This window comes from Tympanuchus pallidicinctus, unplaced genomic scaffold (assembly GCF_026119805.1).
Source record: "Tympanuchus pallidicinctus isolate F22 unplaced genomic scaffold, pur_lepc_1.0 scaffold40, whole genome shotgun sequence".
Lineage (NCBI taxonomy): Eukaryota > Metazoa > Chordata > Aves > Galliformes > Phasianidae > Tympanuchus > Tympanuchus pallidicinctus.
Genome location: NW_026294759.1, coordinates 1917523 through 1942981, shown reverse-complemented (window position 1 = coordinate 1942981; position 25459 = coordinate 1917523). Strand labels below are relative to the sequence as shown.

The following is a 25459-nucleotide window of genomic DNA, read 5'->3' as shown; positions in this document are numbered from 1 at the left end:
TTAGGTGTTCCTGCTCCAGCAGCAGGATTGGACTAGATTATATTTTGAGGACCCTTTCAATCCCTGACATTCTGTGATTCTATGATTCTGTAATTCTGTGACACATTCTAATCTGCTCAGAACCTCCACCTCCACTCTACCTTGAAGACCACTGTGAAGCTTTCAATATTGCCTTTAGACAGAAAGCAAAACTCCTTCAAGACTTGGTCTGTGGGTGACTTTTTTCATAGATAGGACACTGTGTGCATCTAGAGCCAAGAAAGCTGTCATGTGAGAAGGTACAGACTGGAGAGCTGACAAAAGAAGATATATCTGAGATCTGAGCTGAGAATGTCTTTGCAGGTGAATTTCAAGTAGGCTTGAAGTGGGCTGTGACTGCTGAGATCACAAGACCTGTGCTTTAACTTTTAGTTAGCCCTTTTAGTTAGATCATCTTGGCCTCGATGATCTTTGTAGGTCCCTACCAACTGTACTATTCTCTTCTACAGTTCACGTAGCTTTGTATTCACAATCACAAATGATAGGAAGGAAAATGAAGGCATCTGTGTTGCTTTGTGTTGTATGAAGACACTGGTGGAGGAACTGTCTGGGCAGGAGCAGTGGCTGCTACAGCTGTGTCCCAGCCCAGGAGCAACCAGTGGTTGTGGTGGGTTTCAAACAGCAAGGGGGATGGATGGGCTTCCTCCTGGCTCACAGGTGCCGTCTTGGCCGTTGTCACCACCTGTTTCTTTCACTGCCGATAACTGTGCCACGCTGACATGGCTGTGACAGAGAAACCCTCTTCTCTAGCACCAGGTGTCCTGCAGCAAGTCTCTGCCACAAAAGCAATTTCCACAGCATTGCATCTGCTCCTGCCTCTCCTCAGCAAGCCCAGACCAATTAGCAACCCTGGACTATTGTGAGTGACAGCTATGGGACCTTAAGGCCTCTATGGCTCATCTCTAGCAGAACGGAGAAAAACTTACATAAACGCTTACATAAACACAAGATTTCTGTGCACTTATTTTAACAGTATTTTTCCTTCTGGATATTTGGAAAAGTATGCAACGCGCTTTTACTTCACCCTAAATCTCCTGAAGTTTCCACTCCCTCTTCCCATTTCCTTGAGCTCACAAAGAGAAATTTCAAAGAGAGTTTTCTCATAAGGATCTTTGCTGGCTTACACAGTCCAAGGCTCCTTTGTTCTCTTAGGAAATTTCTCCCTTTTCCCAAGCCTACCTCCTACATCAACATTCACATCATCTTAAAGCTCTATTTTCTACAAGTTGTGAGTACCCTGAACTGTTTACTGACAAAATTAGTCCTGAATTATGCCACTGTTCGTGATGTTTTCTTTGTTTTGTTGCAGGTGAGATGAAGACTACAAGACGTGGTATGGGGCTTGAGGGTTATGTGGGGCTACTGAAGGAAAGCAAATGTGTTTCAAAAGGAGCAGAGGGCTGGTGAATTAAGGAAAATTAAGGGATGCAGGAAACTGAGAATGAAGATTATACATCCAAGGGGAAAGGCAGAAATGCAGATTTGAGTCAGAAGAAAGTGCCTCAGAAAAAAAAAAAATTAGTCCAGTTTGCAAAGAAACAAAAATCTGAAGAAATTTATTGTAGCTCCAGTGAATAAAAGAAGCATATAAAATCAGTTCCACAGGAAGGTAAAATGAAATGCGTGAACAAAATACAAGCATTATATATATGTATCTACTCTTCTATTCAGTGTCTCTCATTATAGGGCTGGGGCTCAATAACAACCTGTAAGGGTTTCTTATCTTCTCCATTGGCTCCTCTCCAGACAATAATCCTCCACGGCATTATAGTGAGAGAATGATGAAGGCATAAAGAATTCTATCAAAACGGGAGAAAGGGAGGTGGGTTTGCAGAGCACTATGGGCTGACAGGTGTTTGTTTAGGTACAGGCAGAGAGTTCCTCAGTCTGCAAAGCTACTTGTACATCCGGCTGCAAGAGAAAAACATTACGTTAGCACCAGGATTACTGAGATGATATCTTGAAGCCAGACAGCTCATAGGGGAGGACTACACTCCCTTCTGCAGTCTGGGGGCAAACGGTTACTTGTGCATCCACATGGCTGTTTACATTTCAGTTACACTGAGATGCTTGCTTGATAAGGAGAGTTAAAAAATAACTGCATCAGCAATTGTATTGCACAGATTTGTCTAGCTGTATGTTATGCAGTTGTATGGGCTTGTCCTTCTTATGGATATTTTCTTCTAACCTTGAAAAAAAGTCAGGGAAAATCAGGTGAATTTTTCAACATGTAATGATAATCAGCTTTTCACCACATATTACACATCCTAACTATGAAGCAGTGTTTGCCATTTACTCAATGAAACCTCAATAGCAGTGACAAAAACTGCCAAACTTATCACAGATTGCCACTGTCACCAGTTAAAATCAAGCAGAAGTCAAATTCTGTATCCATCAATTTATCGAACTACTTCATGTTGTTATTTGTACTGTTGTGGGCTCTCCACTTCCAATGATAGTGTAAATGTCAGTGTTCCTCTGCAACTGTTTCTGTGGCCTGATATCATATAAGCTTTAAGACCTTGACAAGGGAAAGATCTGCTGAGAAGTCCTTGCTTCCCCAAAATAAGCCAGAACATGATGGTGTATCACCAGTGCATCTGGGAGAGGGGATGGTTCACAGTGTTCTTTCCTGGCTCCTAGGAGGTCATTGGCAATTTTCACAGACTGCAGTTCAGCACTGGGTAGCAGAGCTGGGTCACATTATGACACAATGGATTTTTTAGATTTGTTTTTCATTCTTGAAGCTGGTTGTGTGTCTTCCACCTCAGTATCCACAACCTCTCAATCTGTAATTCAGGTCGATTCTGAATCCTGTCAAAGGACTCTGGAGCTCCTGCTTGAGTTTGGCCAACATGTCTAAACATCGAGGTAATTCAAGTGAAACCTCTGCTTAGAAGTTTACAAGCACAGAACTACCATGGGTATGGAGCATAACAAGCAATTCATAAGATATAGCTCGTAACTCAGAAACATAACAGTAACTGAAAATGCTGAAATGCAGTTTTTGTGTGGGCACCAAGTGGGTTCATGCTCCCTTTCTTCCCACTCAACCATCCAGCTCCCCTATCTTGAAAGCAAAGTACTTGCTCAATCCAGCTGTCCTCATTACCACTTACCGCTGACACTGGCATGTCTTCTTTTCCAGCAAGTATTGTTTTGCTTGTGCCATCCTTTTTGCCCGTTTCTACCAAGAGAGAAGGGATAAATAACAACTAAATTGTTTACACTTAAAATGCTTCCCTATGATGGGGTACTGAAGTATGTTCTGACATAGCTACTACCTGCAGACTGTCAATCTCTAGCCATTTGCCTTGAGTGTAAGGATTGACCTACTAGCTATTCTGCCCCACTCATAGAGAGAAAACCAGGCTCCTCCTATGGTCTGGGAAGACTGTCACCTCTTCACCTTTCATGGACACTGGGATACTAACCCTTCTCCGCTGCCAGCTCATACCAGTGATTATGCACACGAATGCAAGGCCGATCACCAACACACTGGCTCCAATAATTGCTCCAATTACTGCATAGTTATTCCAAACATGAGCTTCCTCTGTGGAAAGAGAAAAGTATTCAAAGGCAGATAGAGAATTTCAAGGCTTTTGTGTGGAGGTAGGGATGTGATGTTAATTTCCATACCCACGGTATAATTAAGGCTGATCTTTCTGTTATTGTCTTCCATGAGGTGACAGTTCCACAATCCTGGAGCACTGACGTTCACCTCCACTTTTGCTTCTTGCTGTTTTGACTTCTTGATTTCCATCTCAGTCCCATTCACACGTTCCCAGAGCAAGTGGGCATTGGGTGGCAGGGGACCAGACACCTGGCAGAGCAGGGTCATCTTGCTTCCTCTGGAGAGTGGCCCAGCAGGGTTAGCAGAGACTGGAAAGATAAGAAAATGTCACATGAGTGAGAGGATGGGAAGATGGGTCCATCCATACACTTGTGGCATCCAGATTTCTGCAGCTCCTCATCTGCTGATCCCTTTCTCTCACCTTGCATCACCACTAGTGCCCTCGTGCTCCAGATTCTTCTACTGTTGATCTCCAGCTGACATCGATACCGCCCGGCGTAATTTAACTGGGCTTTGGGGATTTTAACTTCTATAGTACTGTCAGTTTTCCTTTCAGGTATCTCAAACCAAATGTGGTTGCTTTTTTTAGTTTTATGCAGCTCTCGACGTGTTGTGACACTGAAATTGAACAGCTCATGGATGGCTGCATTTTCCTGTGGTTCCCAATTCAGTTTTCCTATGAAACCTTCTTTCCACTGTATCTTCCTGAAGTTCAGATGCCATGACAAGATCACAGCATTGCCAACAGTAGTGTACATTATTTCCGAGCGTTCTTCCCCAAAACCTGAATTCAGAAGATACAAGAACACATAAGCAGGGAAATCTGTGGCTTCTCCGAGTGTACCTTTGGTCTTGTGCTCAGCTGAGAGTCCTAAGAGAAAAGCCACAAGATGTCTCGGGGGGGATAAGCAGTTAGAGACCGAGAATGGGTTTAAAGAGGCAAAACTCTCAAGCTCACCAGAGCTGAGAAGAAGAGACCCCAAGGAGAGGGTGATCTTTTAGGGCCAGCCTCGAGAAGAAAATGGAAAGAAGTGTGAGACAGAGCTCAGGCAACAGAGCAATCCAGCTGCAGGCTTGGAGGCCCAGGGAAATTAGCCCTGGACACTATTCTGTGAATGGTGGAAAATGAAACCATGGTTCATGAGCTGGAGAAAGCACTGGTTCCAAAGTCTGTATGCAAGCTGCATTTTTGTTGTCACGTACCTAATACCTTCACATCAAAGGAGATGTTCTGATTAATCAATGGAGAGTTTGAATAAACGTGGCACATCCAGGTTCCACTGTCTGTAGCCTTCAGCTGCTTTAGCTTCAGTGTGTATTTTTGAGGAGCCTCGTTTTGCAAAATTTCTGTTGTCACTATCTTATTGCTAATATTAAACAATTCGATGCTGAGATGGGGTTGTGAGTGGGATGAATTTTGCATTAAAGTGACCTCGAGATCTTCATTTGCGAGGAAGTACCCATTTGAGGAGACTGTCACTGTAAAGAGAAAAAACTTAGCCAGTCAATCAACTCCTCTTTCTGCAAGTGAAAGGGGAAATGAGTTGTGAAGCAACGGCATGATGGATAAGGAATTCCATCAGAGATGTTTTTTGGACCTTTTCTCCTCTCCCCTCACCTCCTTGTGGTTACAAGCCCTCTAGGCACTCACATTTAAAGACATGCAGTGAGATACTGACTACATGAGAGTAACATGCACAGGTATAGATGCCAGCGTCATCCAGGCTCAAGTCTGACACCTTCAGCTGTTTGCTGTCCGACTTCAATTCAGATCGATGAGTCATTGGGGCTTTGCCTTTTGAAAAAATAAGCTTGTTTAGGAGGGAAGCAATTTCTCAGCTATATACTGAGGAGAAGGGGTGTAAAATTGGAAGCCTTACCTTTAAAAATATTTGTTTTAGAAAAGCTTATAATTGTAGAATAAACTTCCTTATACTTGTACTTCCAAGTACAGGTCTGATCTCTCTGATGGTTTGTGTCTTTACAGTTCAGGATCACCTCCTTTCCTGCAAGCCCAGTCTGTTGTTCTTGCTGAGCCATAATGGGGGTCAGACCTAGAAGTCAAATGCCCCCAAATACCTGTGGTTATGGTGGGTTTACCAACACTCACAATTTTGAGGTAAAAGCAGTTTTATTGAAACAACCTTTTCCCCACTGAACGAGATTCTGTTGTCCTGCTGGTAACGAAGGCAGGACTACATGTGTCATTCCTCATTCACTCTGTGTTCAAAGCTTGAGGCAGCACTGTCAAATTTGGTTACCTCTTCCTCCAACTTTTACACAAAGCAAGACTGAAAACTCAGGAAAACAAAAGGATAAAGGATGTGAAAAGGAGAAAGGAGAAAGGGGAAAGGAGGAAGGAGGAAGAGAAGGGCAGGGAAAAAGTAAGAAGGGAAAAGGGAAGAAAGGGGAGGAAAGAGGAGGGGAGGAGAAGGAAAGGAAAACGTCTCAGAACTGCTTCAGCTGCACAGAACTGCAAAGCTCTCATTGGTCCTACTACAGGAACACCCTAGAAGTGTAAAATGAAAAGTCTGTATGTGTTTATGGGAGAGGTTTCCACAAGTTATGTTTTCCTCCAAGAGCACTGGTATTCTGCAGCAAGGATAATAGAGGTTTTCCAATAATTGCACTGAATGTGATCACTGAAAATGATGAATCAGTCTAAAAAGGGCAATTATGAATGCCATTCATAAGACTATCTTGGTGTCTTTTGCAATGCTTTTAGTTACAGCTTGCATACAATATTTTCATGGGTTTTTTTTTGCAACTGGAATAATCCAAGCTGAATGTTTGAGAAATGCAGATTTGGCATTATTCAGTAACTTTCCATTCTTGTAAAAAGATCACTAAAATGTCCACCAAGTGTTGTAACATTAGCAATCAAACTGAACAAGCTGCTAACATAAAATTGCTAATGGCAAACCTATGATCAGAAGTTCACAAGTTTTCACCCAGGCAGCAGGAGGCAGTGTGAGGGGTAGTATTTTCCACCCTGTGCTCAGTGTATGGGATCTGGGCTGGTTTTGGCCCAGGAAACAAGCTCTGCCCAGAGCACAAGTTCCTTCTGAAGCATTTATTCACGTTCATCCAGGTTTTTTGAACCCTAATGCTGTATGGCACAAAGTCTTCCTCGACTGGTGGTCTTTTTCTGTGGCAATGCTGTGAGAGCCATATCACCACTGCTGGACAGTTGCAGAGTGGGCCAGACAAGAGGTGAGAAGGTGACTGCTGTATCTGTATTGATCTGGGGAGAAAGGCTTGAACAGGACTGCTCTAAAAGCATGTGAGACTGCTCTCTGAGCAGACTCCTGCAGAAGCATCTCAGTGGTCTTAGGGGGAAGTGAACCATGCCCTCCCATCACATCAGCCTACAGATACACCTTAGCAATAGGAGGTGGCAACAATTATTAAAGGATAATAATAATAAAAAAAGCATATTTACCATATTTCAGACGATAAATTATGAGGAGCCTAGAAACACCTAAAATGCTGTGAGGCTTTTGGGAAGGTTGCAAGCATTAGCAGGATTCACTGCTGCTTTTCCAGTGCAGCTGAAGACTCACCCAGCTGCAGAACCAAGACGACTGCAAGCACACTGCTCACCAGTGCTCCACACCTCTCCATCTCCAAGGGAACGCTCCTCCCTGCTGCAAACTGAAGGGCTGGGAATGCTGTTGGTACCAAGGGATGCTAACCTGGAAGACCCAAATGCTCTGTTAAGAATGGTTGATGTAGTTTTAGAATCACCCAAACTGTAACCAGGAAGTTGGAATGGAGAAATCCAGAGATCCCCTCCCATCTAAATCTTTCTGTGTGATTTTATGATTGCATGATAGAGACCATCTTTAGGGCTCCTTGTAGCATTTTTCTTTAGTGGTTTTGTTGTTGTTATTGTCTATGTGTTTCTTATCTTACAAGTTTTGATAACCACTGCTTCTGATGTTTTTTGAAAGGCTTGCTTCAATTCCTAGGGATATTCTACAAAAAGTCTGGGGTGAAGGGAAGAATGAGGTCAGAAAGAAGTTGCATTGATGATAAAAAACCTGAAATGGAAGGTTCTGGAAGAATTTGTCCATGGCATCCATGGTTCCACACGCAGAGACCTCCAAAGCACTTATGGAGGATGGCAAGTGTGTGCACGGTAGCTGGAGGGTACTGTGGGAAAGCTGACAGCATAGAGACAGGTCAGAAAAGATTTTACAAGCAAACTTAGCTTGTAAGGTGGAAGGGCAAATCTGAAAATGCTTTAGATGCAAGCATAGAGCCAGGAAGAGTGCTAGAGCTGCACAGTTGGACAGAGAAAGTGGTGACCGACCGTCAAGAATTGAATCTGTGGGACCACCAGGGGGCTGTACAAAAAGCACAGGCTTCATTTAAAGTAGGAGAGGCTTCATTTAAACTGAAACAGAACTTGTCTGCTGACATTTAAAGGGAGAATGTTCTTACACGAAGACTGGGGAAAGTCCAGACGATAAAGATGAGCATATTTTTGGGGCTGCAGTGTCTGAAAAGTAAGAACTCCATGTCCTCAAGTGAAGGGTCAGACAGAAGCCAATAAAACTCGAGTGACAGAAAATGGGGAGCAATGTGAACAAACCAAGTCCTGTTTTAATGGAGTATGAGAAAACACCTTGGCTGCTACAAAAGGAGAAAATCAGATATCAGAAGCAGGGGTGATACGTGGATGAGGGGTGTGTGGAGGAGTGATCTGGACCCATAGCAACAACAACAACAACAACAAAAAATCACAGCAGTGTTTAGAGAAGTAGAATAACTGATGGGAAGGTCACCAGGATCTAGATGATAGCAGACACATTCTTTCACAGTTAGCATGGTAGAGTGAAGGCTGGAATCATAACAGGACTGAAATCAAAAGGAACACAATAATAACTTATTACTACATATGTAATACGTGCAATATTACATATTCCCGTGGGGATACTTTATTATTGAATTTAATGTAAACAATCAGAGCTCATGAGACAATCAAAGAATAGATTAAACATCTGTGTTATGTTTACATGTAGATCAGGTCAGCATGGCTGAAAATCTGACAGCTGAACAGACAAACACACATGAAAAATGCAGGTGCACGAGCAACACACTAGCTATGTGCACCATAGAAGAGAAATACATGACAAAGACATTGTCAGAGATGATTGGCAGCTTGCTTTTTACAGAGCAAACAAAAAAACCATGCTGGCCCCAGGAAATATTTGCATGAGCCATTTTGTGCGGGAAAAAAAAAATGCAAAGGAGCCAATGCATGCAATTGGACATAATTTCCCACCAGATGCAGTGGCAGTAATCAAGCAGTTCGTTGAGCTGTGCTACAGAATAAGGAAAGGGGCAACAACAAGGCATTTGTATGCATCTCACTCAGAAGAAACATCCTGGCACAGGGCCCTGGCAAAGATCAATATCACCCTGAGATGACGGAAGAAACATAAGCTCTGCCATGAATAGTCACATCACCTGTCCAAGTGAGACCAGCAGGAAAAGTCAGCCACCTCCCTGCAGTGATGTCCACAAGTGAACAAGCTCAGTGCTGGGCTTCAAATATTTTGAATCCTTAAACTTTATAACAATATTGGAGGTGATAGAATAGATATAAACCAGCAAAATTGCCATCACACACCATCATTTTTTACTGTCTGTGAATCTAATTTCCTGTTTCCTGTTTCAGTTTGTTCTTCACCTTCTTGCTATCTATCTGGAGAACAAAACCTCACAACTAAAATGTCATGGTACCAGTGAACTGCTGACCTTGTGCAGTTTGGTAGCTGCAGGTTGATGCACCTTTCATACACTGTTCTGCTGTTTCTTCTTGTGGTTTCATGCATATATCTCTCCATTCCTTTTTCATTCATACTGATCTTATGTCTGTGGTAGATCTCTGTATCTTGATGACCACCTACATGTTACGAGTCATTGGGGAAAACAGGTTGCTTCCAGCTAGAGTTTCTTTCATACACTTTCTGTCTCCTTTTTGCTTTTCATTCATACCACTTCTTATTTTTCCTGTCTTTCAGTCTCCTGTGACACTCCGAGTCAGAATGTGGGCAGTGGCATTCAGAAGTTTACACATCTCATTGCGTAAGACTGCTATGTCGCAGTAGGAAGTGGATCTTGTCACTAGTGTCTACAGCAGACCCACAGCCTCCTTACAGGCTTACAGATGTATCTGTGGTGGTACTCAAAAATTAAGTGGTGTGAGGGAATATCCCTGGGAACTGGGACACACTCATCAGCCATGTTAAACAGCTTGAACATTTTCTGACATTTCTTTGGCCCAAGAGAACTCTCTTGCCAAGCAACTCCCAGGATCCATTAAAGTGTTAGGATGGGACAGGGACCACTCCTTCTAGGCAGCTGTCACATAGCCAGTTCATTTTGGAGATTAAGTGAGTTTAATAGCCCAGACCATCTCATGCCAGTCAGCCTCAATGCCAGAAACAGTCTGGGCACACTAGATTTATTAGCATGCCTAGTCTTCACAGGAGGAGCAGGGCTGCCATCCAAGTGCACATTGATTTCCATTTCATTTTAGCTTCCCCCTCTTACTAAACTGCTTTAATTTCCTTCTTAACTTCTTTTAATGAACGTTCTCTCCCCGGGGGGTGGGCAAAAGAGAGCTGTGGCAGCGACTGGTCTCACTGAGGGATGACCAAGGACAAGGTCTGCAGGACCAAGCCTGGCCCAGAAAGCACCTGCTCCTGAGAGCCTCACAGAGTTGCTGGCTGCAGGCAGCTCTCCTGCAGCCCGACAGCAGCATGACACAGGAGGAAACTGAAATTAAAAAAAGAGCCCAGAAACCACTCCTGCAGAGTAGGCTATCTTCCATCTCACTGCCTTCACGCACTGCTTTCATGCCGTGCGGTTTCCTTGTTTTCTCCTCTCGCTCTTGCTTGTGGCTGTGCTTTTGATCTCACAGCAGCAGCAGTGTGTTTGGTGGGGCAAGGAGAACTGGGCAGGAAGGCCTGGGCAGGGAGGCCCCGGCTGCTCCCATCAGGGCTGCCACACCTCAGCCTTGGCTGCTGCCCCCATTTCTCCTGTGGCTGCTTCTGGGCAAGGGCCAAGGGGTGCAGCTGCCCCTCGTGCCACACGCTGGTCTGGTGTGTATTTTAGGTTCTATAGTGCAGTTGTTTGTTAGGGATCACACCACTCCTCAGTTTAAGTGTCTTAAGCAAAGCTATCTACTCTACTATGCAGCAGTTCCCTTGAAAATGTTCATTAACAAGCAAGCGTGAGTGAGCATTAGGCAGGGTATGAAACCAAATGCAATAAAAACACAGTGAAAGCAAAGAGATGATAGAAGTGGAGGTCATTTTATGGGCTTTACGGTCACCCCAGAGCATGAACAAGCTTAGCTGTCATGCAGCACAGTCTGTGCCTTGATTTCCCCTTGAGCACCCTGGCTGTTCAACAGCTCCTGAAACAAGTTTTCAACCTCCACAGCTGCTCCCAGAGGGACATGATGGAGCAAGGCCAGCCATCAGCCTCTCTGAGAGAGGTCCCACCTCTAAGATGGAGCAGAGTGCCATGTGGGCACAAACCAAGTTTCCTTCTGCCACAAAGTCTTTGCAATCTGTCTGTGCATCTGGACCTTCATGAAGACCACCAGAAACGTCTCTATCTCTGCAGCCCAGCCAGTTCTCTGATGGCTTCTGAGCTATTTTAACCATTTAAGGGAAAGCCAAGAACTTTCTGTGCATGACAAGTATTTCAGCATACACTTTTTGAGCTTTTCCCTTCTAACTAGCCCCTCTTCTTTCCTTCTAGGCCTCCTATATTTCTCTCTGTAAACAATCTTTCATCCCAGCAATTCACAATTAAAGCCCCTGGATGCCTTTCTAGGAGGCTGTGACTAGCGAACAGTATCAAGATATCCTCTGGCGACAGGCCCTTCATTGTGCTCTCAAGCCACGTGCACATGGGATGTGCTTCAGGCATCATTAATCAGCTGCTGAGATAGGAACACTGAGATCTTACATGAAATGTTCTTGATTTGCAGTCCACAATGGAGAAGGGCCTATGTAAGTATGGATAACATAGCGCAGCAAAACTGTACGTTCCAGTCCACTCAGAACAAAAATGTTAACAAAAATGACAGGAGTCACTCCATAATTTTTCCTCATTGAATACACAGTCCCTGTGCAAGAATGTGGCAGAAAGGACGGGCACTGTCTAAGAGCACTGAGTACAAATGGGATAGTGGTTTTGTGCCATTAAAATGAGTCAAGTCCTGCTCTATCGCAGGCAGCTTGGGCAGCCATCTTTGTGAAACACTGGGGAGGATGAAGAAAAGATTTGTGAACTGAACTGAGAATAACACACACAAGGGACTTAGCAGGAGTGCTCATTTTATAGTGGTAAACATTAAGAAGTAACCTGAGCTCAACCTTAATGTACCATGCACTTGGGGTGACTGACAAAGGTTGAACAGCATTCATCATCTGAAAGACGAAAAATTCACCCAGAAATGAAACGGTAGGTTTTAACAGTGCAACAGTCTGTGACAAGGCTAAGGTTTTCAGATGTCCTTAAACTGATTTCTTGCTGCATGAAATTCTGCTTAGCCAGCCCTGAGCTGGTGCTTCAGGCTGCATTTGCAGCTGTGTTGCGCAGTGAGTCAGCCAGCCGACATAGTTGGAGCGGGCTCACCGATCATGGAACACATGCATTTAAATGGGCTCTCCTAGTGAGCTGCGGATTGGCGTCTTTTTATCTTTCAGGCTTTTTTTAGAATAAAGTTCCCCTTCCTGGAGGGCATGTGGAGAAGGTGATAGCAAGTGGCAGTTGATGGTGGAAGGCTGCTCTCAGTGCTTTTCCTACCCCTGGGGAAATATAGTCATTGGTGTCAAGTCCTATAGGACTTTTTTCTGAACTGTCGCTACGTATGGGTTTAAGAGATCTGTGGGATCCCCAGGATCTTTTAGTTGCTCTCTTTTTCCCCCTTCCAAGGAAAAATCCAGACAGAAGAACACTTCTCAGTTAAAAATAAAAGGCCTCAAAAAATTGCACAGCCAGAAATATCATCAAGTAAAACATTTCAATAAAGTTTAGCATCAAGACTTTAAGTGGGGCAAAACTTATCTGTCCCTCATCCTGTCCAAAACAGTAACTTGTATGAAAGCATAAGGTTTGTGACAACATTAAAAAAAGCAAACAAACAAAAAAAAACCAGATTGACCTATTTTTTCAGAGAAAGACAGAAAGAAAGTTTCCTTACCTCTTTTCCTCCCTCTGTGTTTCTGTCTCCTTGTGTTTGTCACCTGCTGTAAGTGATCTAACGCAGCTATAACTGAAGGAAGAGAAGACTGAAGCTGATGTTAGAAAGCTGCTCAACAGATGTCGGTTGGCCTCTGTGTCTCCACCTCTCCCACCGGAACGTCAGCACGGTCTTGCTGCCGGTCCAGGCTCTGCTGCAGTCTGTGAGCTTCTCTCAGTAGATGGTGATCTTCCAAATGTGTGTGATCTCAATGCTGGATGTGAAGAGAAATGAAGACCATAATGGAAGGCTATATATTGCGACGCCTGGGAAAAATGAGTGTGAGAGAGAGCCTATTGGCCATTCGGCGGCTGCTGGGAGGCCGTAACAGAACCGAAACTTAAAAGAGAGCGATTGGAAACCTCCTATGATCTCCTGTCAAAAAATGATTGCAAATTAACATGTTAGCTGAGCAGATCCAAACTACTCCCAGGCCTCTAACGAGCTGTAAGGGCAAGCTGACCTCCATTTTCTATCCTGTCTTGCTGCTAAGAGGAGCCACCTCTGAGGAGTGGGCTGTGGCCTTGCCCCAGGGCTGCTTGGGGCGGCAACAAGGCTGTGCCTCCAGTCCTGGTGGGCTTTGACCACCGGGCCCAGCAGTTTAGAAATGACCATGATTAGGGCGCAGTTAAGGGGGAACCCCTGAAGCAGTGAGGATCATCTGCGCAGGGTACTGCTGAGATTTGGTGTGAGATGAGAATATTTTCTTCGTCTTTATTCTCTCAGGTAACCTCCACCAGTACCACAGCTCAGCTGTTTCCCCTCTCTGTAGAGTGGAGGAGGGGGCTTTTGTGGTTTTCCACCCACATTCGCTATCTTTCTCTCTGAATCCCAGCCTCAGCCAAGGTGACGGAAACCCACTGAGCCCCAGACACAGCTGAGATTTCATCTCCGTACCACCCACTCTTCTCCTCCAAGCAGTCACTCGCCCCTTTGTCTGGAGGATGGGTTGAGAGATACAGAACCAGGCTTTCAAGGAGTAGGTTCAGAAAAACATAACTCTGAGGTTCATAAAGTGCCACTAGATGTGAAAGGAATGGCACTGATCAGGCCTCAAGTTCAGCAGCTGGTTCTTTTGATGTCTCTTTGGAGAAATCACAATGCCCAGAACTTCTTGGAGACCCCTTCTGAGACAGGAATTTCCTTCCAGAGACTGCTGCTTCGCATCAGCTTCTCCCAAATGCCCTTGCATGCCTGAGAACACACATACCCCTTCTGGCCTATCTGTCAGAGAAGGGCTGTCTTGGAGAAAATAGCTGAGAAAAGACAAGTTGTGACTGTAAGGCTCTGGCATGAGGGCTTCGGAAGAGATGCTCTGAGGCTTTGAGTTGTTGCTGCAGCTCACATGGATTCTGGCTTGCGTTTTGTTTCCCCAGCATGCTGTAATGCAGAAACCCTGGCTTGTTTTTGAACAGTTGGTTTATGTCACTGCAAATGCCAACCAGCAATAGCATTCCCTGAATGGGCCTGGCTTCCAAAACACATTTGGATTTGGTGCAGATTTGTAAGGAGAAACAGGGCTATTGGGCCTCAGGTGACAAAGCTGCAAGCCTGGCTCCCCCTCACGGACCTGTTCTTAGTGCAGGGATTGCTCAGAGCTGCCACAATGGCACAGTGTACAGTCTCTGTCTATCCTGCAAGTACCTCTAGGATTAGGGGTCCCAGCATGCAGTAACGTGTTTGTTTCACTTTCATCCAAGCATCTCAAAGCGCTTTGCAAGCATTAATTAAACATCAGAATCCGGGAGAGATGAATAGTATTAGTCAGGCAATCTTTCTTCTAACTGTAATATTTCTCATACATATTTAACTAGTTTTTAAATTCCATGCAAACCTGGGTCTCACCTTGCTGGGGCAGTTGCTACACTGCATCCGCAGGGAAACTTATTCAGTACCACACACCGATCTGGTGGCAGAGTGGGAAGTAGAGCCTCAGTGCTACACACTGCTTCCCCCTAGCCACATCTGTGGCTCTCATTTGTCCTATTTTTTCCTCTTTGGAAACACTCCCCATACACCCTGCCTGGCACTCTGTGTTCTCATCCCACCACCAGCAATATTTTTCCAAGTTGGGGTTGGTGTATGGCAGATTCTTGCCAACTTTACCAGAGAGAGGCATCTTCCGGATTACGCTGAGTGGAGGTCCCAGTCTGCAGGTACATTAAAATCTCTCCAGGAATGTGTGAAAATGGGGAAAAGGGATTTCAGCTATCAGATGTTGAGAAGGACCATTTTGAGAAGGTAGTGGAAAGTCAGGAAACCTTCAGAGAGTCTCCAGGCAAGCCAAGTTTCCCTGCATACTGGGGAGGGGTCAGTGTGCCTGTGAGCTCTGATGGGTAAGGGATATCCAGATGTACTGCAAAATTGATGAGTGCTCAGTGACTGGAGCGAGGGAAGGGGAAGTGTTAAACGTGGTGTGAAAACTGTATTGGATGTCAGTCTTTGCAATAGAATATCTTCCATCTGTTGAGCTCCTTGGGGGACTTTTCTGCATCCATACATGGAGAACTAAGAAGAACAAGCAGCCCTCTGGAGAAAAGGCCTGGTGGTTTGTCCCCGGTAAAACTATACACCTCAGAAAGAAGCAAGGCTCCTGGATGGTGCTGGGGGAGATCTCTGTCAGCAGGCACTTGGAGTATATCTGAGGAAGCTTAAGCCAGGAAAAGAGAACTCTCCAAACAGATGGTACAAAGGTTGATGTACTGATCACAGTGAAAAATCAGAAAATCTCCAGAGATGTCCTTCATGAGTAAGAGGTCATGTGAGGGATGTCAAATACGATGGAGAAAGAATAGCCAGACACGCTAGGATGTCAGAGATGGCTTGGTAGTGCTGAGGAACAGAGGGACTATTGTCAACTGTTTGTGTCACTGAAAATGAGAAAGACTATAGTGAGCCTAGACATAAACAAGCTACTGTTTTGACATGCCAGAAATGCAGCGGGCAGGAGAGCTGGCTGTGAGAGCTTTTAAGAAAGTGCTTGGAGCTGGTCTTGCTTACTGTGTTCATCAATGGACTTGGGAAAAAGAGCAGGAGAGAAACTGGTGACTTGTGATACACAACTGGAGGGCTCTAATCAGTACGAGGGAGGGGTCTGGTACATAATGAAAGCATCTCAGAGTATTGAAGTGGGGTGCAATTCAGTGACGTAAGTTGTAAAGTGGCACTTTTGAAGCAGTAACTATGAGAGTTTTTGCCTGAAGTTCCTCAGCAAAGGAACTGTGTTTAGTAACTAGTCACTGGAAGCTGATGTGACAACGCAAAGGGTTCCAAGCAATGATTGGACCTGATAATGCAAGCCCTGTTCAGGAAGGGGGGAACTCCACCGTGCTTGGGCACTAGATGGCAGCATAAACCCGGGCCATGGGAGCAGCTGCATCCATCCCACCGTCCCCGTCGATTCTGGAGCACAGGTGATGGAGATGCAAAGCTACCAGGCTGCCTGGGCCGGCTGGCTTTGGATATGTGGTGCTGGACGGCCCCACACAAGCTTTTGAAGGCAGCATGGGGCTGAGTGGTGGGGCTATGGGGCCTCCTTCCCTTGGAAAGTTCTTGTGGGAGCAGTGAGCACTCTGCTCGGTTTGATGTGAAATGTTCAAGGGTTTCAGAATGCTGGGCAGGACAGTCCTGGTGGACTGGCTGGCACTCAGCAGAGCTAGAGGGGAATTCTGCTAGGAACCTCCGCATTGGTCAGGAAACCTGGACTGCCTTCCATGGAACAAGATGCTGCTCTGGTGATAAGAGAATAAGATGCACGTTGTTGATAAAAGAAGAGGAACTTGAAAAATCTCAATAATGACAAATAACAAGTCCTTCCAAGTGCTGCTCTTGTGTATCACATGTTGTTTTTTAGAGGCACGGTGTGCTATGCCCTCTTCTACTGCATTGACTCCACTTGGGACAGATTTCTAGATGTGTTTGCTTTATTATATAGACTTAACACTTCTACTTCATCTGTGTTGATTTGCTATGTACCAGCTTGATTCCCTCAGTGTCCAGACATATTTTCCTACCTCCTAGAGTTGCACCAATCCATTCGTGAGTGGTAAAATTTCCCTTGGCCGTGGACAATTATTTCTGTATTGGTACCAGTTGGCTTTGGGGCATTTTTCCTTAAGGTCTGTCAACCAAAACAGTTCAGTGGCCACATCCGTCACTTTTGCTTGTGCCTCTATTTTGTCAGTAATGCTCACCTGCACAAAGTTCTTGACTAGTTACAAATGCAAGACTGCAACATCTTTTAAGCTTTGGATACCATTCTTGGCACCTTAGCACTGGCAGAATTTGTATTTGGCAAAAATACAACCCTGCCTTTGGCCTTGCAGCCATTGTAGATGGTGTAACTTTAATAAGCACTAATCAAACACCTCAGCTACCATTTGTCCTCCCTACAACAAAGAATATATTTGCACGACGTGCTACAAGTAATACAATGATTGTGGGGGGTATCTCATGCATATGATTGTGTTTATGTACAGATAACTGTACATAATTTTACATCTGATCACCACTGGCTTCAGCAATCAGTTCTTGGTGAGGATTCATAAGTAATTGGGTTTCCTAGAAAATCCAGTGCTTGGCTTGAGTTTTGCATCTTCAAAGAGTTCTCAACTTTTTCTTTCCTCCATGGAGCTGCAGGGTTACCCAGGGCAATGAGCTGACCCTGCACAGGGGCAAGCAAGAAAGCCTTGCTGTGTGCCCAGAGCCAGTTCAGGGCTGGGAAGCAAGGAGTGGAACCAAGCTGCTAGTTGTTGAAGGCAACAGGGAGCCCACCTCCATCAAAATTAAATCATGAGTTACTAATGTTCTAGGGGGTAAGAAGAAAAAGGCCCAGCGTACACATAGCACGAACCTATTTAACTGTATCAGGAAACTTGAGAATGGTAAAGACTTTGGAGACATCTAAGAAAACAGCTCATCAGCATTAGGAAGGCCAATGAAATTCAGCACCACTGTTGCCAAAGTCATGTAGCCAAAGGGGAAATATAAACAGCATAACCACATCTTAGCTTTGGCTTCCTGTAACCATACCAGGTCAGGAAAGAGCCTGGGCATCATGGCAGAGGTCTCACTGAGGACACAATAAAAGCTGAAGCTCTTGGGTCAGGCAAGGGCCACGCAGTGAGAAGGCTTCCTCAGTGGTCTGCAGAAATAAGAAAACCTGGCCTGGTAGTGAAGTCCTCTAATCCAAGCAAGAAAGACTTCCTTCATAAATGCTCAGAGCTTAAGTTTCGTGCCAATGCCTCCTTGCTGGAGCAGTCACATCCCAGTAACCCATATGGGAGAAGCTAAATGTGAAACTCTTTGAGCCTTTCCTCTGAAGTGGTATACAATGACTATTTAAGCAGTACTGCAGTCCTCTTCCATGGCCATTTGGAGAGGAAGTGAGAAAAATTCTCTAATTAGGTGAAAACTAAGCGTATTAAGGACTGTGGGAAATGGGACTTGGTGGACTCACTCCTACATTTAATAAGTACATCATGAGTCTGAGGAGAGTGTTAGAAAGTCCCAGCATCAGTGAGAGATCTATCAGGAAAATCTGAGAAATAAGAGAAGGAATAAATAAATCAACAAACAGGAAGAGCCAGACAGGGGAAAAAAAAGCAATACCAAAAGACACTGAATCACAGCAAAAATGAGAGGCTGAATCTGCAATTCTTTCTTCTCTAGTGACATTTAATTTCCCCTTTCCCACCATCAAAATTTCAGAAATTAACAGTCAACTTCAGCAAAGCCAAACTGTAAGAGAAAGGCAGCAAAGTCCTTAGAAGCTGCTTCATGCAGACTGAGATACTCCCAGAGCCATCAGGAAGCATCCTCTACAAACACACAAAGGGACCAGAGTTTTTTTGGACATTTATTTTACGTTCTCAAATAATTTCTAATAAAATAAAATGCTCAAAATATGTAATATGTGCAGTTCTCTGTAGGATCCCTTCTGCCACTGAAGGAGTGCAGGAGCAGGGCAGTGCAGGGAGTGGGAGGAGAAACTGGGCATGGGGAGAAAACACCAAAGGGTTGTCAGGGAGCTGGGCTCTGGCTGCCTCCTGCATTTGAGTGCCCAGCAGAGAAAGGCTGAGAGGGCAGTAAGGAGGGGCAAGAGCTGGGAGTGAGAAGTGAAACTGAAGCAGGCGATGGCTGCTGGCCCAAATGCTTCCAACAGCTCCAAAGCATCTGTGCTACCTGCTCCCTTAATGCAGTGGTGGCTTTCATCTTGTCTTGGTATGCAATTCCCAGCCTTTCTGCAGAGCTCCCACGGTCTCCTGAAATGCTCATGCCATCCCTAGACCCTCCTCAGAGGTCTGCATGTGCCCATTCCTCTTCAGCACAGCACACAGGGCTTCATCCTCCCATGCAGACCAGGCCTGGTGCCCATGCTCCAATCAGCACTCAGTCTGCTGGATTGTCTGTTTCTGGTTCTCTTCCGTCTCCTTTGGCACAGTGACTGCAACTATCCGTTCCAGTGCTGGGAAGGAAGCAGGCAGACGCGCCTGAAAGAGAAGAAGGGGGCAGCGTTAGGTGTTGGAGGGACGTGGCACAATCTGGGGCTTCTCCCTGCAATGGAAGACGCAGTCCTACTGCTCTCCATGACAAGGTTCCCATTGCCTCCTAAAGCCAGTGAGAACACGCCTGTCTGATGCATGCAACTTCTGGGGAAGACTGGCTCAATGCTGCCCTCTCTGCAGTGTCATGGACAGAACGGATAGAAAAGACAGGACATACTTAAGAGAGAGAGCAAAGAACGGTATGGGCAATTTTCAGACCATTGACAGGTTCAATTATATGCCAGATTTTAATAATAACTTTTCAGAGAGAATAATTACAGGCATGAAGCTTTGTGCAAAATGAGATAAGACCCAAATAAAGACAGAACCCATTCCACATCTTGCTTTAGCAAGTGACTTTCTAGATATTAGAAAAGAGGCAGAAATCATAGTTCCTGGTGGTGATAAAGTGTATTGTGCCACCTGGACAAAAAATGCAACTGGGAAATGGTATTAGCAGAATGGCATTGTAAGTGTGATCTCACACAAGGAGAAGGGACTGGGATTTTGCTGGCTGGTTTCTACCAGCCTGTATAGAAATAGTAAGCACAGGTCTTCAAAGATCAGCTGTGGCACCAGTCATTAATGGCTGTGTATGTGAAAGTGCTGATCCATGCTGTAGATGAGCCAAAGTTGAAGTTTCCAAAGTTTGGAAGAAGAAAATGTCACTTAAGACCCAGATATTTCAGTAGAATGGAATAAGGAGATGAAAGATGGTGAGTGAAACAGAACAGTGCCAGCTGTACATTGGTGGGTTCAGAAATTCAGAACAGGAATGCCTACTGTGTTATTAAGAGCTAAGGAAGGAATATCTGCGAGCCGCTGGTGTTTGACCCATGCAAGAAGAACAAATGTACCATTAGAGAATGCCAGAAAAGAGAGGGAGAGAAAGAGAAGATATATTTGCTCCTCCTTATCTGCATTTTCACAAGGGATGAGCCCAACAGGGAGTTTCTGCTGAAAAGGGCCTGAGAACCATCAGTGGATCTCTGTTTCATCAGAAGAGGTTTGCTTACTTCAAACAGCAAGGCCATGAGATCATATACAAATGCTGTGAGATGTTAATATTCTGGCTGGATTAGAGCTGTTTAAGCTAACGAAACTGGACATCTCTGTATCCTATTTGTGAGTGGGTTTGATCATCTTATCCTACCCCTAGGCTTGCACAGTCTGAAGGGTAACCCAGAAATCTACAGAAACTGTGGATTACTCTCGCAAATAACTATCAGTTCTAATTAAGAATGGATGATGAAGAACAAATCACAGGTCACTCTGGCAATGCCCACAGTATTTTTTTAAAGTCCATCTCGCTCCTGTTCTGATGCTGCCTGTCTTCAGCTTCCAGCCACTGGGGTTTGCTGGGAATTTGCGTTACTGCTGTAACATTCCTTCTCCAGCTCAGGGCAGGTTCAAGCCCCCCAGCCCCCTTGCTGAGCTAAGCGCCAACACCTGAGATCCCTCTGAGTCGTGGGCCACCACAGCAATGGAAGGTGATTTTCACTGTTGGCCCTCTCAAGAAGCTAGGTAGAAGCAGCTACCTCACACAGAGTGCTGCATATTCATGAGACGTGCCCCTTGCCAGCAAAGAGAAATCCTGATGGAAGAATTTGCCATGAAGTTAATTTGTAAAGAAACCATGAGAAAAATGCAGAGAAACAGTGTGATTTGTCTGCACAATTTGTTTTCAGCAGCAAGCTGAGATACTGGAAGAAGTTGAGCAAATAAAGGGCAGTATCTTGCTGGAAGCGAATGGCAGAGGCAGGAGGGCTGAGCCAGCACAACAGACCTGAGTTAAGATCAGCATCCGGGAACCGACAGGGATTTGTATGGAATGAGAGACTGCTATTATATCAAAGCATCCAGCAAAACAAGAGGATACCCACAAAAGCACGGAGGCTCACCTGCCTCAGTGTGGCTTGATCTCTATGAGAGTAAACAAGGAGCTTTTCAAGTCTGGGCTGCCGATGTCCCCTAAGACTTCCGACTCCTCCTTGGAGGTTCCTGACCTGCACCCAGTCACCAAACAAACCCTGGCACTAGCCAGACTTTCTGCTACCTGATGTATGACTTTCACCACACATCTATGCACCTTCAGCACCACAGCCAGGGACTCATCCCACAGATTTCCCCTTTCATCCTCCAGCTCAGATATTCCATTGCTGGCTCCAGGGTACCCAGGGGAAGGTCAAATAAGGGGCGATGTAGAGGAAAACTAGCAGAAATGGCATGATGGGCACTTACCCTTTTTTGCAGTCCCAGAGCCAGAACACAGACCATAAGCAGGAAGAAGAGGGTGAGCATGAGCCCAAAAGTAACCTGACCACTGAAGATGGTGGGAGAGCTGGAGACCTGGGCACCTACAAGGAAGAACCACAATTAGGAAGGAGGCAAAGGTTTATTTTTCACTGGAGCAAGACTGGACTGCTCAAACAGAGGCAAACTGGAAAAGTATGAAAGGAACTGGATGGAGCAAAGGGAAGAACTGATGAGAGCTAAGACAAGATGGCAATTAGATGGGATTCAGTCAAAGGGGGGTGAGACCAAAAAAAGAAGTGACCAAGGGAATTAACAGAGTGAGAAGAAGAGGCTGGTTTCAGATGTGCAGGAGACAGTACCTGTGATCTGCAGTCCATACTCCACTGATCCTAGTCTGCCTTCTGGGCCATATACACTGCATTCCCAGATGCCCACATCCTTTTGTGACACTTGGGGTATTTCCAAGGTAGGGCCAGTCTGGACTCGGCTGTCCTTCAGGTTGTGGGAGGTGGCCACAGTCAACTTTTTGCCAGCAGAGGCAGAACTGAGGTGCTTCCACTGGAAATGTTCATGTCCCTGGGGATGTGTAAGGCTGCAGGTGAGCAGCAAATGAGATCCCTCGGAAACTGGTCCTTGGATGCCTGGGGTGACTACAGCAACGGAGAAAGCTACCTTCAGGAAAGTCAACCGGCAAATCCACATCTCTTCCTAAACCCTCCTTTTTCTATTACACGCCTCCTTCATTACCTCCTCTAATTTCTTTTTTCCCTCAGTCCTTCAGACAAATAACTAAGTTGCCCAGGAAAACCTCTGCTTTAAGAAGAGTCTAGTGCAGTGCAATGCCTCAAATAGAAACCTTGTTTTTCACCCTGGGGCAGGAATCTACAGGCAGGAGCAACCTACACTCACTGCAGTGATGCAGAAGGAGGTTTATCAGAGTAGGATCCCAAAGGGATGATGAACCTACCTGTCTTTCTTCTCACCTGTTATCACTGCCAAGGTCACGTCCCTGCTGAGCATCTTGTTGCCAACAGCAACAGTGCAGCAATACCGCCCTGCGTCAACCGGCCCCACCACGGGGAGATGAAGGGGGAAGCTTCTGTTGCTCTGGTTCTGCAAGATGCTCCAGTTCTGCAAGTGTCCTCCTGCAAAGTGGCTCCAGTGGGCTTTCACCACACGGATCCCAAAGGCACTGGGCAGGTAGTTCAGGGTGCAGGGCAGGTCAACTGCAGAGCCAGCTGCGGCATAGACCACAGGGTTGGTTGGGCCATCGAAACCTAAGTGAGAAAGAGAGAGCACAATTTGGAGTGGTGGCTGGAAAGAGTACCATCTGGGGAATGAGGATAGGATGAGAGCTGCGAAGCTGTAACTACTGGAGTTGGTCAGTGGCCATACAGAAGGAAGCAATTCAGAGAAGCTGGAGTAGCAACACAGAGGCTGAACTCACCTAGAATTTGCAGACTGTGTGTGGCAGAAACGATTTCATTATCGGCGTATCTGAGCTGGCAGTGCCAGGATCCGGAGTCACTCACGGTGGGCCGGAGGATGTAGAGAGCCCCATGCAAAGAGCAGAAGGTCCCAGAGTTGAGGACTGGGCGCCCATTGTGAAACCAGCATGTCTCCACCAGACTGGCCCGGTGGCTAGAATTGCAGCTCAGCAAAAGCGGCTCATTTTCTACCACAAGTCTGGGTGGATTGAGGGTTACTGCAACCATAAAGAAAGGAGGGAAGTGAGGGCTAACCAGAGGAGGACCGCCAAGCCCTCCCTTTGTCCACCTTCTGTCCCAGCGTTGTCCTTCAGGCAGCCCTCTCCAAAAGCGAGAGTAGATGGCAGGAAGCTGTGGGCTTTCGGGGGGCCGCTGTCAGTACTCAAAACACTGTGCCAAACAACAGCCCCCCCCATACAGCCTCCTAAAATCAAAGTTCTCCAAGGTTTCCACCTTCTCTTACCTGTAACTACCCCCAGCTCCACCTGGCAGCTCCGGACCTCCGTGTTGTAGGTCACCTGTGCCTCATACAGACCCGCATCGTCACTCCTGACTGGGTTGATACGCAGGGAGAAATTGCCATTGCGTAAGGCAGAGTCCAAGACTGACACCCGTGGCCTCATGGGCAGAGCCGTCTTCCGCAGGCCTGTGTACTCCACCTCCAGCACCACGTGCAGCTCCTGGGGGGCACTGAGACACGGACAAGAGGGCGTAGGTTTGCCGAGAGCAAAGGCTAGATCAAGGGCTGGGGCGGGAGAGAGAGGATGTGGGAAAGCACTCCTCCCCACAAGAAGACAGAATGGTGTTTGCCTTAGCTTACCTTGCCCCGTGCCGCTTCCAGAGCACGGATGTCCTGTCAGACAGCTGTTTCCTACTCTTCCCGCGCTTCCTGGGGCTCAGGTAGCAGGGCAGCAGAGTCGAACTCCCCTCTCTGGCCCACACCTTCTGCCCTCTGTTTTCCACCCCTGCTGCTCCTGGTAGGATGTTGCCTGCTGTAACGAGATGGAGGGCTGAGCAAAGGGTGGGGTGTCACAAAGTAGAGGGTGAAATCTGGCCATCTGCAGTTGAGGATGAAGAGCTTAAATAATGTGGAGGGGACAAACTCCTGGCTCACCCAGCTTCTCTGCCCTCCCTGCACTCAGTCCCTCTTACCGTCGACAGCCAGCAGAGCGAGGAGTAGCACTGGGGGCACCGGCCTCATGGTGGCCTCCAGGAGACGTGAGAGCTGGTCTGTTCTTAGTGGGGTCTGAAGCTTCCAGAGATCAGCAAAAATAAGGCACTGGCAAGCAGGTGTTGGAGTGGGTGGGTGAACCGAGTGAAGGCCAGCTGGTCTTGCTTGCTTTCGTGCTCTCTCTCCTTCTGATCAAAGCATCTCCCTCTGCACCCTTATACTGTGGGTGGGCAGCTAATTTCCTCATATCACTAAGAAGATGCGTCACGACCAAGAAGCAGGCGTAGGGCTGAGGCATGTGAGGGCAGAGCTGAAGCCAGTGAGAGAGAGGAGGGGGGGGGACCAGAGGCACTGCTCTAAGCATCTTTTAGTGGAAATTCTTTGGGTCGCTGTTGTTTTTCTTACAAGTTTTGCTTCTACACAGACAATGGAAAAAGTATAGAAGACACTTCCCAGCAAGTGCTCTTCATGTTTTTCTTTCATCTCTTGCCTTTTTTGGTTTGATCTTTCCGCCTCTCACAGCTTATTTCTAATTCTTTCAGGGTCTTTCAGAACTTGTAATCATTTTTTTTTCTGATGATATCCCCCTCCTCTATACTCTTCCATTCCTCAATGTATTTCGGGGCATTTTTTTCAATTGGTCAGTTTAAAGGCAGCATGAGAAAAGGGTCTGTGGTGAGTTACATGTCCTCAAGGGCAGTCTGTGAGCAAGCTGAGGCGGTCCAAGACAAGACAAGGTCATCCATCTGGAAGTGGCAGTAGAGGAAGTGCCCAGGAGAAGTGACCAGCACTGAGGAGGAGGGGCTGCACGCTGTGACACTGTGACACTGTGTGGAGAAAACATCCTTCTCCAGGACAGCTGGGGAAAATCCACCTGGGCTGTGCACTGAGAGGACTTGCTCTGGCTCCCATCTAGCTCTCGTGCTGGGCGAGCACATTTCCACTCATGTGCCTCACCCCAGGCCCCCTGTTACCTCAGAGAATCCCCACTGTCATGGCTCACACGTTCCAGCAGCCCACTGGTTCTGACTCTTTCAGACTTAATCATCCTTCTGTGTGTGGTGTCAGACACCCAAGTCCCTTAGCTGGGTGGGCTGGGGCTTTTCTTGGGGCTAG

General features: G+C 46.1%; 2 protein-coding genes across 3 annotated transcripts; both read right to left on the bottom strand.

Annotated features, from left to right (window-relative positions):
- Positions 1–1566: 1566 nt before the first annotated feature.
- LOC128089886 (T-cell surface glycoprotein CD4-like) lies at positions 1567–13170 on the bottom strand. Its single transcript, XM_052701730.1, has 10 exons — positions 12846–13170; positions 7177–7308; positions 5494–5667; positions 5265–5408; positions 4817–5092; positions 4035–4397; positions 3679–3921; positions 3474–3592; positions 3159–3226; positions 1567–1950 (listed from the first exon to the last, which is right to left on the bottom strand). Exons 2-10 carry the CDS (start codon positions 7235–7237, stop codon positions 1935–1937), a joined length of 1464 nt encoding a protein of 487 aa, XP_052557690.1. The 5' UTR covers positions 7238–7308; positions 12846–13170; the 3' UTR covers positions 1567–1934.
- A 5408-nt stretch (positions 13171–18578) lies between these two features.
- LAG3 (lymphocyte activating 3) lies at positions 18579–24977 on the bottom strand. Of its 2 annotated transcripts, none has more exons than XM_052701726.1 (8): positions 24325–24977; positions 23993–24182; positions 23636–23862; positions 23133–23390; positions 22669–22962; positions 22045–22335; positions 21671–21786; positions 18579–19375 (listed from the first exon to the last, which is right to left on the bottom strand). In XM_052701726.1, the coding sequence occupies exons 1-8, from the start codon at positions 24371–24373 to the stop codon at positions 19268–19270; spliced, it is 1533 nt and encodes a 510-aa protein (XP_052557686.1). In that variant the 5' UTR covers positions 24374–24977; the 3' UTR covers positions 18579–19267. The 2 variants fall into 2 exon arrangements, with proteins under 2 accessions (XP_052557686.1, XP_052557687.1); XM_052701727.1 differs by having other exon boundaries at positions 23993–24164.
- Between the last annotated feature and the right edge of the window lie 482 nt (positions 24978–25459).